Here is a 15,190-nt window from a genome sequence, read left to right on the forward strand (position 1 = left end):
TCTGGCTATCTGCTAGTGCTGTTCTGCTGAAGGACAGGATGGAGACTGGAGGAAGGAGACATTAGCAAAAGACGCATGCAAAGGCCAGTGGACACACTGATCATGACATTCAGGCCTCTGGTGGGAAGGAATGGGCCTGAATCATTTTAAGATACGATTCATTTTAGGAAATGAAGGACAAACTGGAGTTGGTGTTATTTTATTTGCTCCAATAAACATTTGACTTACACAAAACAAAACAGACCAAAAACCCCCAAACAGTTTACAAAGCCAGTTAAGTGCTTGAAACTTTCAATATACAAGAGTATATATTGTTCACATTCCTATTTCATACATGATGTACAGGTGAAATATTCCTTAAAAGAATAAAATTGTCCTTTACATGTAGTAGTACAAAAAAACCCCACAAAATGTCAGTATTGTCAGGAACTACCAGACACCATTCCTTGACCTTCAGCGTGGATGAAGGAAGTGAAACAGGCTGCAGTCCGGGCAGCCAATGTGCATGGCTAGAGGGCAGTGGACCCTGCTCCTGCAGCCCCTGCTCACAGCCCTTGCCCCTGTCCGCCTCCCTATTTCTATGAAAAACATCCCCCCCTTACAAAATTTAACATAATATCCTCTGAATTCCACTGTAGTTGTTGAGGTTTTGCCCCGCTCTGCTTAAATATTTCTGAGTAGTTTGGTTAAAATGAAAGGAAAAGAAAAAAGCAGATACAAAACCATTTCCAATAAAATATTTGTCAACATAAACCTTAACTCCTATTTGAATAAGCATGATTTCTATTGACTTATATGGCAATGTCTTCTAGAGAAATATCAGTGTTTGTCTATTAAATGTGTAATAAATTGCACCAGCTACATCTGTACAGGACTGGTTTGTGCTGGCTGAATTTCTAATTTCCAAGGCCTGCTTAGATGCCATAGGCAAGAAAAAAGTGGAAAAATCTTTGCAAAACTCCTGAAGACAAAACTATTAGCACTTATTAAACACATTGTTGTCATTTATATAGGCCAAATGTGATGTCAACTGCCTTAAACACTTAGGAGAACTGAAAGAATGCAAGCAGTGTCTTAGGGATCCTTTTGTAATGAATTGTCTTTCTTGGGTTTTGGGTTTGTTTCTGTTAACTGCTGAGTTGCCCTGTACACAAGCAGTGCTGATGGCAGGATATGCCATTAACCTAATGCCACAGAGCTTTTCCTCCCCTCCAAGGTCCTTCTGCAAAAACAAAAGGCACTGGCCATATTCTTTACTTTTCTCTAGAAAACACAGAAGACACTCAGACTGTGGTGTGTCAAGCAATTAGACATGATGTATAGGGAAAAAAATGTTTGTCCTTACAGCAACACAATCAAGGTAAAAGGAATGGAAAAAACCCCAGTACTGCCTGCGCTCAGAAAGCACAGCAAATATAAAACATCTGCTTGGATTTCTGGCCCTGTCTTGTTTCGTATGGTTTGGGGGTGGGGATGGGAGGAGGGAAAAACTCATCCTGCTGATGTTTTGCAACCTGCTTGCAAGCAGCTTGAGTTCAAAGCAATAAACATATAACGTTAATGACCTCTGTATCAAAACAGTTTTGAGAGGGACCAAAGCTCCTTGCACTCCCGTTCTGGGACACTGAGGATGTCTGGGTTATGGTGAGAGGGCAAAGGCATCCCTGAACCTTCCAAGATTTGCTGCAGACTGGACCACGTAGATACAACTGCAAAGCCAAACTGGCCTGTCCTATGTGAGACTGCTCCTGCAACTGCAGGCCCACAGCCAGGTGGTTACTGCACATGCTTTGAAAGCCATCTTCTTATCGCATATTATTCCTATCTTTTTGGCAGAGCGCTTAGTGCACAGTTGCTGGTGTTGTGCTATGCCAGTCTCCCCAGGCTCCAACCCTAAGGGAGTGGGATCTCCAACACACCGGTAATTTTCTGGAAGCACTTGTTTTTGTTTTAACTCTTTTTATTTTTCAGAGCATGGCTGTTTATAGATATATAGATAGATATATATATACATACACACACATTTTTTATATATATGTATATATATATAAAAATAGCAATTTCATAGTTATATACAGGCATTAATAAAGTGCATAATGTTATTAGCTATTTTCAAATCCCATTTCCTGAGGAAGTGCTAACATACATAGCTCCTCCTATGACATGATGCCGGCAGCCAATGCTAGGGTATGACACCTACTCCCAGCTTTTAGTTCCCATGAATACATCTCCCTGTCCAGAGCCAGAGCCTAAAGGGAGTAGTGACAGCCTCAGTCCTCCAGGAAGCAAGTCAAGTCAGCAATCGAGACTTCTTCCTTTGCCAAGGTGAACGCATCTAGGAGTGATTTCTCTCCGTTTCGGAGCTCTGGGGTGCACGCTACTTGGCGGTGGTCACGGAGCCATCTTCAGGAATCTTCTCCTCTGAACAGCTTCTTCCTGAGAGCTTGTCATGATGCTTGAACTCGCTGAAGCGTTCCGCAACACACTGCGCTGTGAGCCGGGCCTCAGGGTCGTGGTCCCAGCACTCTATAAGAGTTTCACACACCATCTGGATGCCCTGCAGAGAGCACAGAGAAAGCAGCTGTGATAAGGCCGGTCATTGCCAAAGCCAAGGTGTGTTAGTTGTGTTAGTGCCCTCTGAAGTTCAGGGAGTTATTCATGTGCATCCTGGAGGTGTTCTATGGGCTCTGCTGCTGCATACATGGGGGCATGCTTTCTTTTTTTTTTGAAAGAAACCCTACTACAGTGTTTTCAGCACTTCGGGTGGTACTAAATGTATGTTCTGATGCTTTGTAACAAGAACAATCATGCTTTGAACTGGTGTTATAGAATCAAGTAGTTTTCCTTTTTCTTTTAATAAATATGATCAGAATTCTTGGATAACGTGACTTCCCACTTATCCCACACCTTTGTGCATGTGAATTCTGTTTGAGTGTTTCAAAAGAAATTCTGCTTGTCAGCAATATCAGGCCCTACTTAAGCCCTTTATGAATTCCTTGCAGACTAACTAAATCTATGTGCCAATATGGGCCACAGTACCGCAAGCACTTAAACACGTCACTCACAGGTATAACTATTTAACCTTCATTTCAATACTGATGCATATGTTTACAGGAGCAAAACACAGTTGCATCTCCGTAAATGCATTTTATGAACATGAGGTATTTGCCAGGAAATAGTGTGCTTTGCTTTATGACGCTGAAAGCCCATTAAGTACTTCCTAGTTAAAAATATAACATTCCACAAGACTGCATAATTTACCTAATTGGTGATGTTGACTGATGTCAATGTTAATAGCAGAACGTTATTGTCTGTATACAAATAACATTAGTTTTCTGCTGGCATTGAAATTACAAGCAGTAAATTAAATTAAATATAAACATTATCTTGAAATCAACAGTGCAACAGATCTCATTAAAGGGGGGTGGGGGAAAAGGAAATTGTAATATGTAAATCCATTCCAGAATTTCATCAAAATGAATAATGAGTTCTTTAGAAAAACACAACTGCAGAAGAAGGAAATGAATACGGAAGAGCCATTACAGTAAGAGCAACTTCTATAGAGTTCAAAGCAGATCCTCAGCTGCTGCAAACTGTCACAGCCCTGCGGAAGACCACTGCATTTTAGATAGCATAATGCGAAACGCTGAATGGATTAAATCCACCTTCATTAAATGCCCTGTGAGTGTGTTATCAGGCATCCATTTCCTGCATTAGACTCTTAGCTGAATCCTGCTGGAGCCAGCTGTGCAAATCCTGGTGACACACAAGCAGAGAAGCATGGTCCTCCCAGTTGGTGGGTGCCCTGTACTGGAGGCTGAGGTCTGGATTTTACACAGGGAAGAATTCTCTGAAGTCGAATGGAGGACACTTAGGTCCAAATCTGTGATCATTTTACTTGCTATGTAAACCCAGAGGTGATGAAATTTAGCTTTACTCTGGTACCTCTAGCACACACTTACACTTGCTGCTACAAGAGGAGCTGCGATGCCCGAGCACCATGGGGATCCTGAGCCCAGTGCTTCCTTACCCAGGTGCTCTGGGCATGCTGGCACACTTACAGCTGCTGCTGCAACTGGCTGTGCATGAAATGGGCTCCTGGACACTTCTCTCCAAGGCCTAACCAGCAATATTGCCCACTCCCACTGCCATGCAATGCAGTGTCCCACTGCAGTAGGGCCCTGTCCTGAATTCAGACAACTCTCTGGGCCACCTAAACTGCTCCAGGCCTGCTTTAGGTGCCAATGACTTGTGCTCTTGGGGACCTTCATCACCTTCTATTATAAGCATGTCATCTGACTCTTCAAATGCAGAACAGAAATACTCGCTGACCACTTCTGCCTTTGCATCAGCATATGCAGTATCCTTATTTCATATCCAGCAACAGATTGTTACTAGGTTAGATTTTCTTTTGCTCTTGAGAAATCTCTGATAATCTTCAAGTTTGCTGACCAGACATCTTCCTGTTCTTCTGTTTCCCTAAGCAGTTATCTACCCTTCTTTGCTTTAATTTTCATATGAGATCTTGTCTTTTGAATATCCTGAGAAGTGTTCTCACACTGTTCCTATTTGTAATTTTTTGTGGGTTTTTTTTTTTTTTCTCCCATATGAACAGGCTCAAGATTCTTTTCTACTTCGCTAACTGGGCTCTTCTAAACTATCAAATATGTATTGCCAGTTTGGACATCATTTTGCCTTTGTAGAAAACAAACAACTGCAGTCAACTCGTGATCCATTTTACTAGCTCATCCAGAATTTTTATAAAACTTCTGTATCTAGTTCTTTTCTATCACGATGAGCATTAGTATAACCTCTCCTTCACAGCTCAACTTGTCACTTAGAAGATGGTCATATCTATGGCTTTTAAAAACAGAAAGAGATTTTTAGTGCTGGTAATACCAGATATCCACCTGTTCGTCAAAATACAGCTTTCCTCCCCAGTTAAAGCCATGCCTCAATAACCCTGCTCATCATAGATGACTAGGTAAGGAAAAAGTCCCTGTGGTCCAAGAAGGGGTACACTCTGCCATAGTCATCAGGCAGCAGATGAATTGTTCTGGTTTGGAAAGATGATTGATTTTGGCCACTCAGTTGGCCTTTCTGAAGTAGGTGTTTGACCATGATTTTAACATCTCAACTGAATGAAAAAGCGAGTGTTGCATTGCTCCTGGTGGAAATACTAGCTGATCTTGTCTGCCTGGGCTTTTGTCTGTGAAGAGCACTTGACATATTTCATTGACAAGTGGAACAACCAAGCCTCGCTTCTTCTCTGATACAATTCTAATTTTATCTCTGCTGATAAAACAGCTCACAGCAAAGGTGAAGAAATGCATGCCTTTGGCTTGTTTCCATTCAGTTTCATCTACTGATAAATCTACTATCACCTAGGAAGTGCAACCATGGTGTCCATGAAAGGGGAAAAGCCGGCAGAGTGCTTCATGACTTGCAAGGGAAACACTGCTAGTATGCAGCCTGAATAAAACCAGACTGGCTTGCTGAAGACTCATTTCCTATTTTCTTAAACCTGTTAGCTGCTGGGATACAAATATGACTGGTCTCCATGATAAAGTACTGAGATTTGTTTTCTCTGCTGAAGGGGCCCATGTGCGAAGTAGTTCTTTTTGGCCTTTCAGAGCCTGCACACAGTGTGCTTTAAGGCCCTAATTATTCTGTCGTTGTCTGGATGATTGTCAGATCTCAGGTTTCCAATCTTTTTGTTTTGGTCACTTTAAGATTGCACACTGGTGGGCAGTCGAAATCCCAGGGCTTGGAGGTAGGTGTGATGCAGAGCACTGTGGTGGCTTAACCACAGCAACACCAGTGTCACCATGTGACAGAGCTGTAATCTGTCCAAAAGAGATGTCCAGCCTGCTGAGTAGGGCACTGACCTAAGGCTCAGGCTTCAGGAAGCAGTTAAATGTATAATGCAGCTCCCAGATACTCACATACGGTGTTCTTACCTGATGGTGAAGCCAGGAGCTGGGGATCTCGGGTCGCCCTCTGTCTCTTAGGACATTGTCCTTCATGCTTTCCACGCAGGGGTGTTCTCGCACTTTAGAGCCGAATGGGGGCTCATACTCTTTCACTTCTGCCAAAAGAATAAGCAAACACAAGGGTATTCAGCTGCACTACACTGGTGCCAAGTGTGAAGGGAGCTGGCTGTTCTCTGGAGGAGTAGGAGCTACTGATTAGCTGCTCAGTGCCACTGTTCTGCTTGACCAGCTCCAAACAAAGCAAAGCCAGTTGGCATTTTCAAAAATGTTTCAAATGTGTTTCTCCCACATGCCCCCTCCTGCCCTTTTCTTTCCTAGACAAGTAACCAATTTTCATTCAAACCCTTTAGTACATAATCATATTAGCAACAGTCAGAGCAGCAGAATAACCTATAATGATTTGTAAGACTTTCAATCTCTGCTGAGGCAAAACACACAGGAGCTTCAAGGTGAGTTTTGCTTGAGCCAGGCTTGCAAGAACCAGCTGCCCTTAGGTCCCCTGGAGTTCACACACACTTACCAGGTGAAATATAAACCAAAATCTATCTAGGTCATGATAGATGTTAATGTGCCAGATTGCTAGGAGGAAACAGTTGCTTGGAAAGGACAAAGATACAGTAAGGAGCAGTGCTGGAAGCTGCCATGCTGCCCTTGTTTATTACTGAGTCGTGTTCATTTATAGAAAGTAGTAGTCTGTTCTTATTTTAGGCGTCTTTCCCAAACTGGGCCAGTTTTGGCCCATGATGCAGGGGGGCACAGCTTCCTGAAGGGGCTGCTGCCATTCTAGTTTTGTTTGCATGTTGCATATTTTCTTCACTTTTCTTTGGAGAGAGAAAGGAAGAGGCTGACATATGGGACCTTTGGAGAAAACTCAAGAAATCTCTGTGAGCGGAAATATTATAGTAGATGCTGACACAGTGTAGAAAATGCTGTGGTTTCTTTGGGAACAGATGGAGACTTTACTCACAGGCCTAATGACTTGCTAGCATTAGATAAAGATTTATGAAGCTGGCTTGTTCTGCTGCCTCCTATTTCTTTCTAGGAATTAATTGAGGGCAAGAAAAACTGAAGTGTAATCTACAAGGTAGTCTGGGGAATGTGTGTGAATGCCCAGAAGATGTGTGAAGAGAGATGAACGGGATGGGAGACACAGTACCGCTATGTAATGTTACAACCAAAGTTCAAATGCAGTGTCCAGAGCTGCTCACTCCTCTCAAGGGGCATTTTACAGTAAAAAAAAAAGCTCTGAGAAGGGTGGTGATAATGATTAAAGGCCCACAAAAAACAGGAAGAAACTCTAAAGCTTGGCTTTGTTTACTTTGGAGGGAAACGTAAAGGTTCATACGGTAAAATAATGAAAATAACTAAGGATCGAGATAACATAGGTCAGATATTTCTGTCATGTCTCATGGTAAGAACAAGGTAGTATCGAACATAACTAAAAGGTGGACTTTTCTCCAAAATCTTAGAGTCAGGCAGTAGCTCTGACTTTTATGTGATGGCCATGAGATGAAGACTTTATCAGGCTACAGAAAAAGAATTTCTAATGCTTAAAAAGAATAGCCAAGTTACGATAACAAACATTTTGGATGGTATATTAAACCTTGTGCTTCAAATGTTCAGTATTTAGAGATCCAGCTGCAAACAACTGTGTGTTCAGTGCAGCAGATCACCCCACAGATGCCTCCTGCAGAGCTCTCCTACCTTCTCATACGTAAATCACTTTCGTTAACAGTCAAGGGTCAAAGTCTGCTTTGCTTTCTTCCCTCTACAAGGAGGCATACCATTTTCACCCCCATTAATCTCAGTTAAAGATTACTCAGCCAAAGTAAATTTACAAGACTTTAGCCCTATAAGTTAATTGGGAAGTTGCCATCTTGCTGGTCAGACCTGGATTACTACACAGCGGATGCACAATCATTACAAAGCAGATGCCTCTACTTTCAAAGCTAACCAAAATATTAATGTTCACTGCAAAAATTTAAACAGCATGACCTAGATGTCCATTTCCTACACCATCTTCATCAGCATGGTTTGACTGTGGTAGTGGTCATGGACAGCAGCCAAGCCTCTGAGATCTTGCAGTATGAGGAGTCAAAGGAGTCCCAATATCCAACAGAGGGATGCTGTTGCTGCTCTGCTGAGCTGTTCCTCTTGTTGAGGTTAGTTCAAAGGTCATTCAGATTTATGAGATGGTTCGAGAACTGATGTCTGTAATACATTTTCCCTGTTTGAGAAATTCTTTCTATAATACAAACATTCCTCTTCCAAATATAAAGATTGAATAAGTTTTTTAGGTTTGTTTTGGTTGGTTTTTTTTTTTTGTTGGTTGTTTTTTTATGATAAAGAGAAATTGAGGCCAGATGCCAATTTGCTGTAATGACTCTATAGTAATAGAGTCATGCCTTCCCTCAGTTAGAAAAGCACGCAGGAGCTCCTTGCTTCTTTTTCCTTTACAAAGAAAAGCCCACTGAATCCTCTTGCAGTGAATCATCCTGGTGCTGTGGAATCTCAGGTGTTTAGACACATTTTGCAGTAATAGCTGGGGTTATTCATGGATCATATTGATGTGCTACAACAGTAGATGTAACAAATGTCAATTTGAGGCAGGTTAAGATGTTTGTGCCTAGCTGCTTGTCCATGGCTGTATACAGATGCTGAATCTATTTTTCATCCCTTATATGTTTCTTTTGATTGTTTTTAGACCAGTCAGGCACTAAAAATGACAACTGACTGAAGTACCATGAATACCTCAGGTACCATGAAATACAGCACCTTTAGTGTTCAGTAATGGCAGAGTTCCTTCAACTTTAACCTCCAGCGTTTAATCTTTATGGTTGTGAGCTACCTTGCACTAATAATTGCTGTATCTCTGGTGTCCTTTGACACTGGCCTGGCTATAAGTCTCGGAAAGGCTGGGATTGGATTTTTAGCCCCAGAGACATTACTGAAGGTCTATGTGTTGTGCCTGATGAATGCTTTGGAAAATCTGGCTGTGGGTTCCTCATGAAAAGTATACCTCACTCATGTGTTCTTTTTCTACTCTAAGCTCTTTGCAGTAGAATTCTCTTCCTTTGGGTCAGAACAGCATATCCACAAACCCTGCCAACATTCCCTCTTGCTGATTTCTATGGGACAACTTCTCATGATGGAAGATGGAGGTTCATTTGTAGGATCAAAGCAGGTGTGAGGTGAAAGAAGGCCAGCAAAAATCAGCTGTGAAGCACAGTCCACAGCAGTGGGCTGTGGTTTGGGAATTTTTAGATCCTTTTGAAATGCCTCTCTATTTAGAGTTTGCAAGGGGAGAATCACCTAAGGGATAAATCAATTGATAGTGGAGCTACTGTGACAGCTCATGCACACATCTATCTGTGTGTGAGGATTGTGTCTTTCTTCATGCTAGAGGAATTTGGACGGTGGATCTACTTAGCTGTTGCACAAAGGGATAATAATGAATAAAGCAGAGGCTCAAAAGCCATTTCATGGCCAGGTTTAAGGAGCTGTTCAAATGCTTACTTCACATTTTCCCTGTGTTTCCCCATTCGTCCTTCAGAGTACAGATGCTAGCTGGGAAGGGTGAGGGTGTGTTGGGATGGGTGAACCCACTGTGCAGCTTCCCTTGCACAGACATCTTTTAAGTGACTTCACATCTGTTGATCAAAGACACAGCCACTCTTCCAAAGGTTTGGGAGTGCAGAGCTCTGCCACCAGTGTATGGTTACTGCCTGCTTAGACACTTTGTGCTGGATCCTGAGGTGGGAAAGTAGAGAGCACCGTGTACTGTTGCCTTGGGCTTGTTGAAGTACTACCTTATGTGTAGTACTGCGGTGACACTTTGAGAATCTTCAGGGCATGAATTACTGTTATAGGGTGATGCTGCACTGTCTGACGTACCAGCTCAGGGTTATATGCCACCACAAGCCAGCACAGTGCAGACGTGCCCTAATTGGGCTCTGCTCCATAGAAGGAAAGTTTTAAATCAGGCTGCAGCTGCAGCCACCTCAGGGCCCAATGCGCAGGCACAGCCCCAGGCTGTACAGGCTATCAAAACACTCCCTGCCACCAGAAACTGTCACCTCTCCACGTCAATATGATGAAAGCTGAGCATCTCATGAGGTACAGGATGCACAAATAGCTGCCACCCTAACAGGCCCCCTCCCAGAGCAGTGCCGATACAAACCAGATGGTTTTCTTCTCTTTCTAGGAGGCTGTCAGAGAAATTACACTTGCCTCAGTCACCAAAGCTGTGTCGGTCTGAAAGCTAGTGGTTGAGATGGAAATTATATTTCTTGCAACGTGCAGCATCTGGTGCACAGCTGTTGTGCTGAATGAAATACCAAGTTAACAGCAGTGTGGAGCAGTTCAAGTTCTCCCCAAAGCAGGATTGCTGAGTTTCTAAATATGCCTCTTAAATTACACTCCGGTGAAAAATCAGTCAAACTCGATCTTTGCCTCTGTCTCCCTTTCCCTTGTGCCCCATTTCTGCTTCTCCATATTTAGCACAACAGAGTAACAATGAACAGCATAGCGTTTCTCAAAAGCCAATCCCCACCTGCTTATTTACTACAGCAGCTTCACAGTATGGATTATGCTGCTGGGTATTTTTGTTTAAACATCTGCTGACTGAAAAGGCCTGGCATAGCGTGGAGACTGACAAAGCTGCTGTAGTGAAAGGACCTGCCTCCATCGCCTCCCACACTCACCAAACACCTGCATGCTGACAAACAAATCCTGAGAGCTCCCTTTGTGAAAGAAATCAGTCACTGTACCTTTACGTGGCTGAATAGCAATTAGCCCCCCTGCCCCATTCTTTCCTCCCTAATGAAAGTTGTTAATGCCACTGCCTTGGCTTAGACTGCCACTCCTGCCCTTTTAAACAGCCATGGGCTTTCTCTAGCAACAGGGAGCTGACACCAGTCAAGCCTGCTTAGGCTCCTTTGGAAAGGCTGGCTGCAGTCAGGTCAGCCTACTCCAGCTTACATGTGAAGTCATTTGTCTCAGTGCCTAAACAGTTTAGGAAGGAAAGAGGGGTTTGCATGAGCAGAGGCAGCTCCTCAGGAAAGCTGTGAGGAGAGCAAGGAGTCTCATGAGTGACAGATGAGGAGAGAAAGCAGACAGTGAGCTGTAGTCATGAATGACTGAAAGGGTATTTCACCAGCTGGTTGCAAAGACAGCCAGGCTGCATGAACCAGGGGAAAATCTAAGGAAATCAGACATACTGTGCAGTGTTGTCTGCATGTCACTAACAGTCACAAGGGAGCTACATCCATACTCTGGGTGGAGACACTAAGACAAGTTCCACCCCCTAAGATCTGCCCAAATACTCTCATGGTTTTGCTGGGGACTTCACCCCTGGAAAGGTAACTGAAATAGAGAAACGAAATTCAAGAAATGTGTTTCTGGAGATGAGGATAACTGAGGAACAAAACAAAGAGGGAAAATCAGGATGTGGGCAGGGATTAAGCTTCACCTTGAAAGAGAAGGGGATGGTGGGCCAGAGAAATCTTTCCTTTTCCTGAAATGACTTCAGCTCTTCTTAAGGTTATAATGGGTCAGTCTCTTCTAGCTAAACATGCTGGTGATTTTCCTTCCCTATGAAACTGCCTTTATATCCTCTTTTAGGCAGTTGCCTTCTGAGAACAGCAGCAATAAGGTTTGCTTTTGCCACAATGCCCATTTCACCATACTCGGCAAATATGAACAGGAAGGGACTCAGGCATCAGCAAAGATGAAAGAATCCACAGCAAATAGCTCATGTTTATATTAATAAGTTGAGTTCCTAAATGCAAGAAACAGAGAGAGCTCAAGAGACAGGGCAAAGATCATTTTTCTCAGGTTTTAAATCTCCTCAGCCACATTTACAAAGTGCTAATGAAAGGCTGAGGTTGTGCCAATGCACTTAGAAACAGGCGTGACCACGACCGTTAAATGTGGATAGGTTTGCTTTGGAATACGCCAGACTGAGGTTCAGTTCCTGAAGCACCAAATGTTTTTTCCTGGAAATGTTTGACCAGAAAAGAATTTTATTTTTCATGCTTTTATGCTAGCACCAGGTTTCTGCACACATACTCACTTTGTAGCTTTCCCAGAAGGGTGCAAACAGGGGCAAATCTGTTGCCCACAATCCAGCCCACCCAGCAAGACCAAATGCTGGTTAGGCATAGGAGGAATCTGAGGTGGAGGCATTCCTCCCCTCCTGCACAGGGACACCGTGATGCAGCCACAGAGCCACTGTGCAGAGCGGCGTTAGAGACCTCCATGGACACTCTTGTGGTATCCCACGGATGTTAGCAGAGAAACAAAGAGTAACTATGCACATCTTCCCATGGGACACTGGTTTCCCTCCTGTACACTGTTCCTCATATTTTAGTGCTCTAGCCTGCAAGATTGTCCTGGCTCTGTGGCAGCCCTGCAAGATAGAACCATGCCAGGTCTGATGAAAATGGAGCCTCTAGTTTTGGAAGAAGGGTAACAAATCAAATCATAGTTGCATATTTACTTTAATACCCACATTAGTGTTACCTTTTACAGCCCCACTCCTTAGACTGCCTGTGAAAGCCCTGGACTGTGCAGCAGTTATTTTTTAGAATGAATGTTAGACAATTCCAGCAGACTGAAGAATTTTATATGAAACTTAGTCTCATTTTAGTCCCTGAAGTAAGGTGAAAATCTTCAATCATGGCAATATGTAATGCAGATATCTCAACAGCCACTTTTCTGATTTCTAGCACATACCAGTGCTGCACACTGGGAATCCTGGGGCAGCTTTAGGCAAAACAGAAATGGAGATCTTGTTTCAGTGATCAAACTCTGAATACGAACAAGCATAGCAGCTTTTCCTGGAGCTATTCTGATAGCCAGTTCCAATCATTTTTGTTTTGTTACTGCAACTATACAACAAACATCCCTTGATTTCTCATAAGGATGATCTGTTGCAACATCACAGAACATGATGAGTAGCAGCTGGGGATCTGGGGAAAGCAGGAAGGTCTTTGCACGTCTTTGTATCACTGTGATGGCTCTTACTGAAATGATCAATTAGTAACTGTGACACTTAACTGGCCCTCACTAGGTTTCAGTATTAGTATTCCATGAAAGTAAATGGGAGGCAATCACCACTTCTTGGTCTTAATATTTCAAATTGTCTGATGTTTCCAATCATTTTGGGTGAAGTCAACCAGACTAAGTCAATCTATGGCTACTGAAGATGTTATAGAAAAAAACCTCAGGCATCAGTAATCTTTAAAATTGGTCGACTTAATGACAGATCTATCCTTACACAAATCAAGGACCCTTTTTCTTATGCACTCAGGTGTTTGCCCTTCAATCTTGCTCATGCACACATATATCTTACTACTGAAGGCCTGTTACGTTAGAGCATCCAGATACACTAAAAAGATGGTGAGAGTTAAAAAGAATTCCCTCCTTCCCAGACAACTGTGAGAGCATGTCTGTCTAAACATAATTTTAGAGAGAAAAAGAAAATGATGGCACTTACCTCCAACACCGTTACAGCGAGATGTCATTTCCCAGAGGACCAAAGCCATGGAGTACACATCTGTTTGTTTGAAGGACTCCACGTTCTCCAGGTTCATCCTAGACTCTAGAACTTCAGGGGCCATGTACCTCGCTGTGCCAACCTGCAGGAGAGGAGAGCAGGGAGAGCTCAGGAGCTGAAACTGTAATTCATGTTTTGGATTCTGCTGTGATTTAACTTCAGCTTTCACAGAAATGGTGCCATTTGACATGTATCCAAAAATTCAGGCCATACTTGGCACAGGTCGTATTTTCTACTGCCAGGGGAATCTGGCATTGTCCTGATTACCAACTTACTTACATCTCTCTCTTGGTAAAGAAAAAAACCTAAAACCCTTTTTACTTCCTTAAGCAAGTAATTTTGACACTGACAAACTTTCTCACTCTTTGGCTGTTCACAGATAAACTCTGCCCTTCGGGCCTGAAGCTATTGCTGCTGACTGAGTGTCTTTCCGATGAGCAAAAAACACATTGTACTCTTTTGCGCTGCATATTACAGTGTTAGCTGTTTCTTTTCATGGTAGGCTTAAAAGGAAAGTGGTAAATGCAGGCCTGGCAGAAGAAAGCAAATACACAAATACTGAACACAGAAGAACAGGTTTGAGTCAAATCCAAAAATCGGCCCCGTTTTTGAAAAGCTGTTCTCATAAACTTTATTCATATAGCGGAATTTTCAGGAATGATTTTAGCTGCTTTGCTGAGATCTTGATTATGAGCTTGCACTACAGAAGACAAAGTTTAAGTGTCTGTTTATACCACAGGAAAGGATTTAGGGAAGAATTTTTGGATCACTCAACAGTTGCTCTGAAATGACAAACTCTTCACAGGGTAGGTGTCTGGTTAATTGCAGAGATGAACAAGCACAAGTGGGTGATGCAGTAAGAAGACCTGTAGTTTATACAAGCTGTTTGCACTACAGCGATCACTTCAGAGCCCAGTGGCAAGTGAGAACTGCAAAAGATCATTCCAGCCACTGAGTCTGCAATCACAAGAAGCCGCACAGTAAAGGTACATTTCTGAGACCCCTACAACATCCATTTTACAAGCTTTTGTATACATGTCTTATCATCCCAGGCTAAGGGCAAACGGGAAGATGTTCCACAAAAAGTACAATGCACTGTAAGAAGACAACAGGAGAGACAAAGGACATAACTTTGTCAGCAGAGAATTTCTGTCAAAAGTATCCAAATGGATCAAAGCCTTTAAAAAGAGAGGACAGAGAGAAACCTGTGTGATTGGTCCCAAAGTTAAATTCCCTACTAAGTGGACTCTCTGATTAATTTAAAGCCAAGCATGTGAACAACAGTCTTACACTGAATGGGTACTTGGGACAATCATGTCTCAGCACCCCTGAGGTGATCCACATCTCCCTCCTCTATGGAATAGGAATGTACGGAAACTGCGGCAGATGCTGTTCCTACACCCTGTTCATTCCCCAACACACAACTTCTTCGCCAAGCAGATCTCATCCAAAGCTTTAGAAGGGTCACTTGTACATGGCCCACAGTCCCATACCCTCAATCGCTGCTGATTTTAGCTAGAGTTAATGGGTCCTAAATACAGATTCATAACATTGTCACAAAGTGCTGTTCTGATCTGGCATTTCACACCCCTTAGCAGCAGAAACAGTGATTCAGCAGCTTTGTGGACAATGGAGGATG

The 15,190-nt window shown here is 42.9% G+C and overlaps 1 protein-coding gene across 1 annotated transcript; it reads right to left on the minus strand.

Annotated features, from left to right (window-relative positions):
- Window positions 1–2,161: 2,161 nt before the first annotated feature.
- LOC104412131 (TGF-beta receptor type-2-like) lies at window positions 2,162–13,630 on the minus strand. The gene is made up of 3 exons (XM_010022748.1): window positions 13,492–13,630; window positions 5,961–6,088; window positions 2,162–2,557 (listed from the first exon to the last, which is right to left on the minus strand). Exons 1-3 carry the CDS (start codon window positions 13,613–13,615, stop codon window positions 2,378–2,380), a joined length of 432 nt encoding a protein of 143 aa, XP_010021050.1. The 5' UTR covers window positions 13,616–13,630; the 3' UTR covers window positions 2,162–2,377.
- Window positions 13,631–15,190: the final 1,560 nt, after the last annotated feature.

Source organism: Nestor notabilis, unplaced genomic scaffold, assembly GCF_000696875.1.
Source record: "Nestor notabilis isolate BGI_N333 unplaced genomic scaffold, ASM69687v1 scaffold12749, whole genome shotgun sequence".
Lineage (NCBI taxonomy): Eukaryota > Metazoa > Chordata > Aves > Psittaciformes > Psittacidae > Nestor > Nestor notabilis.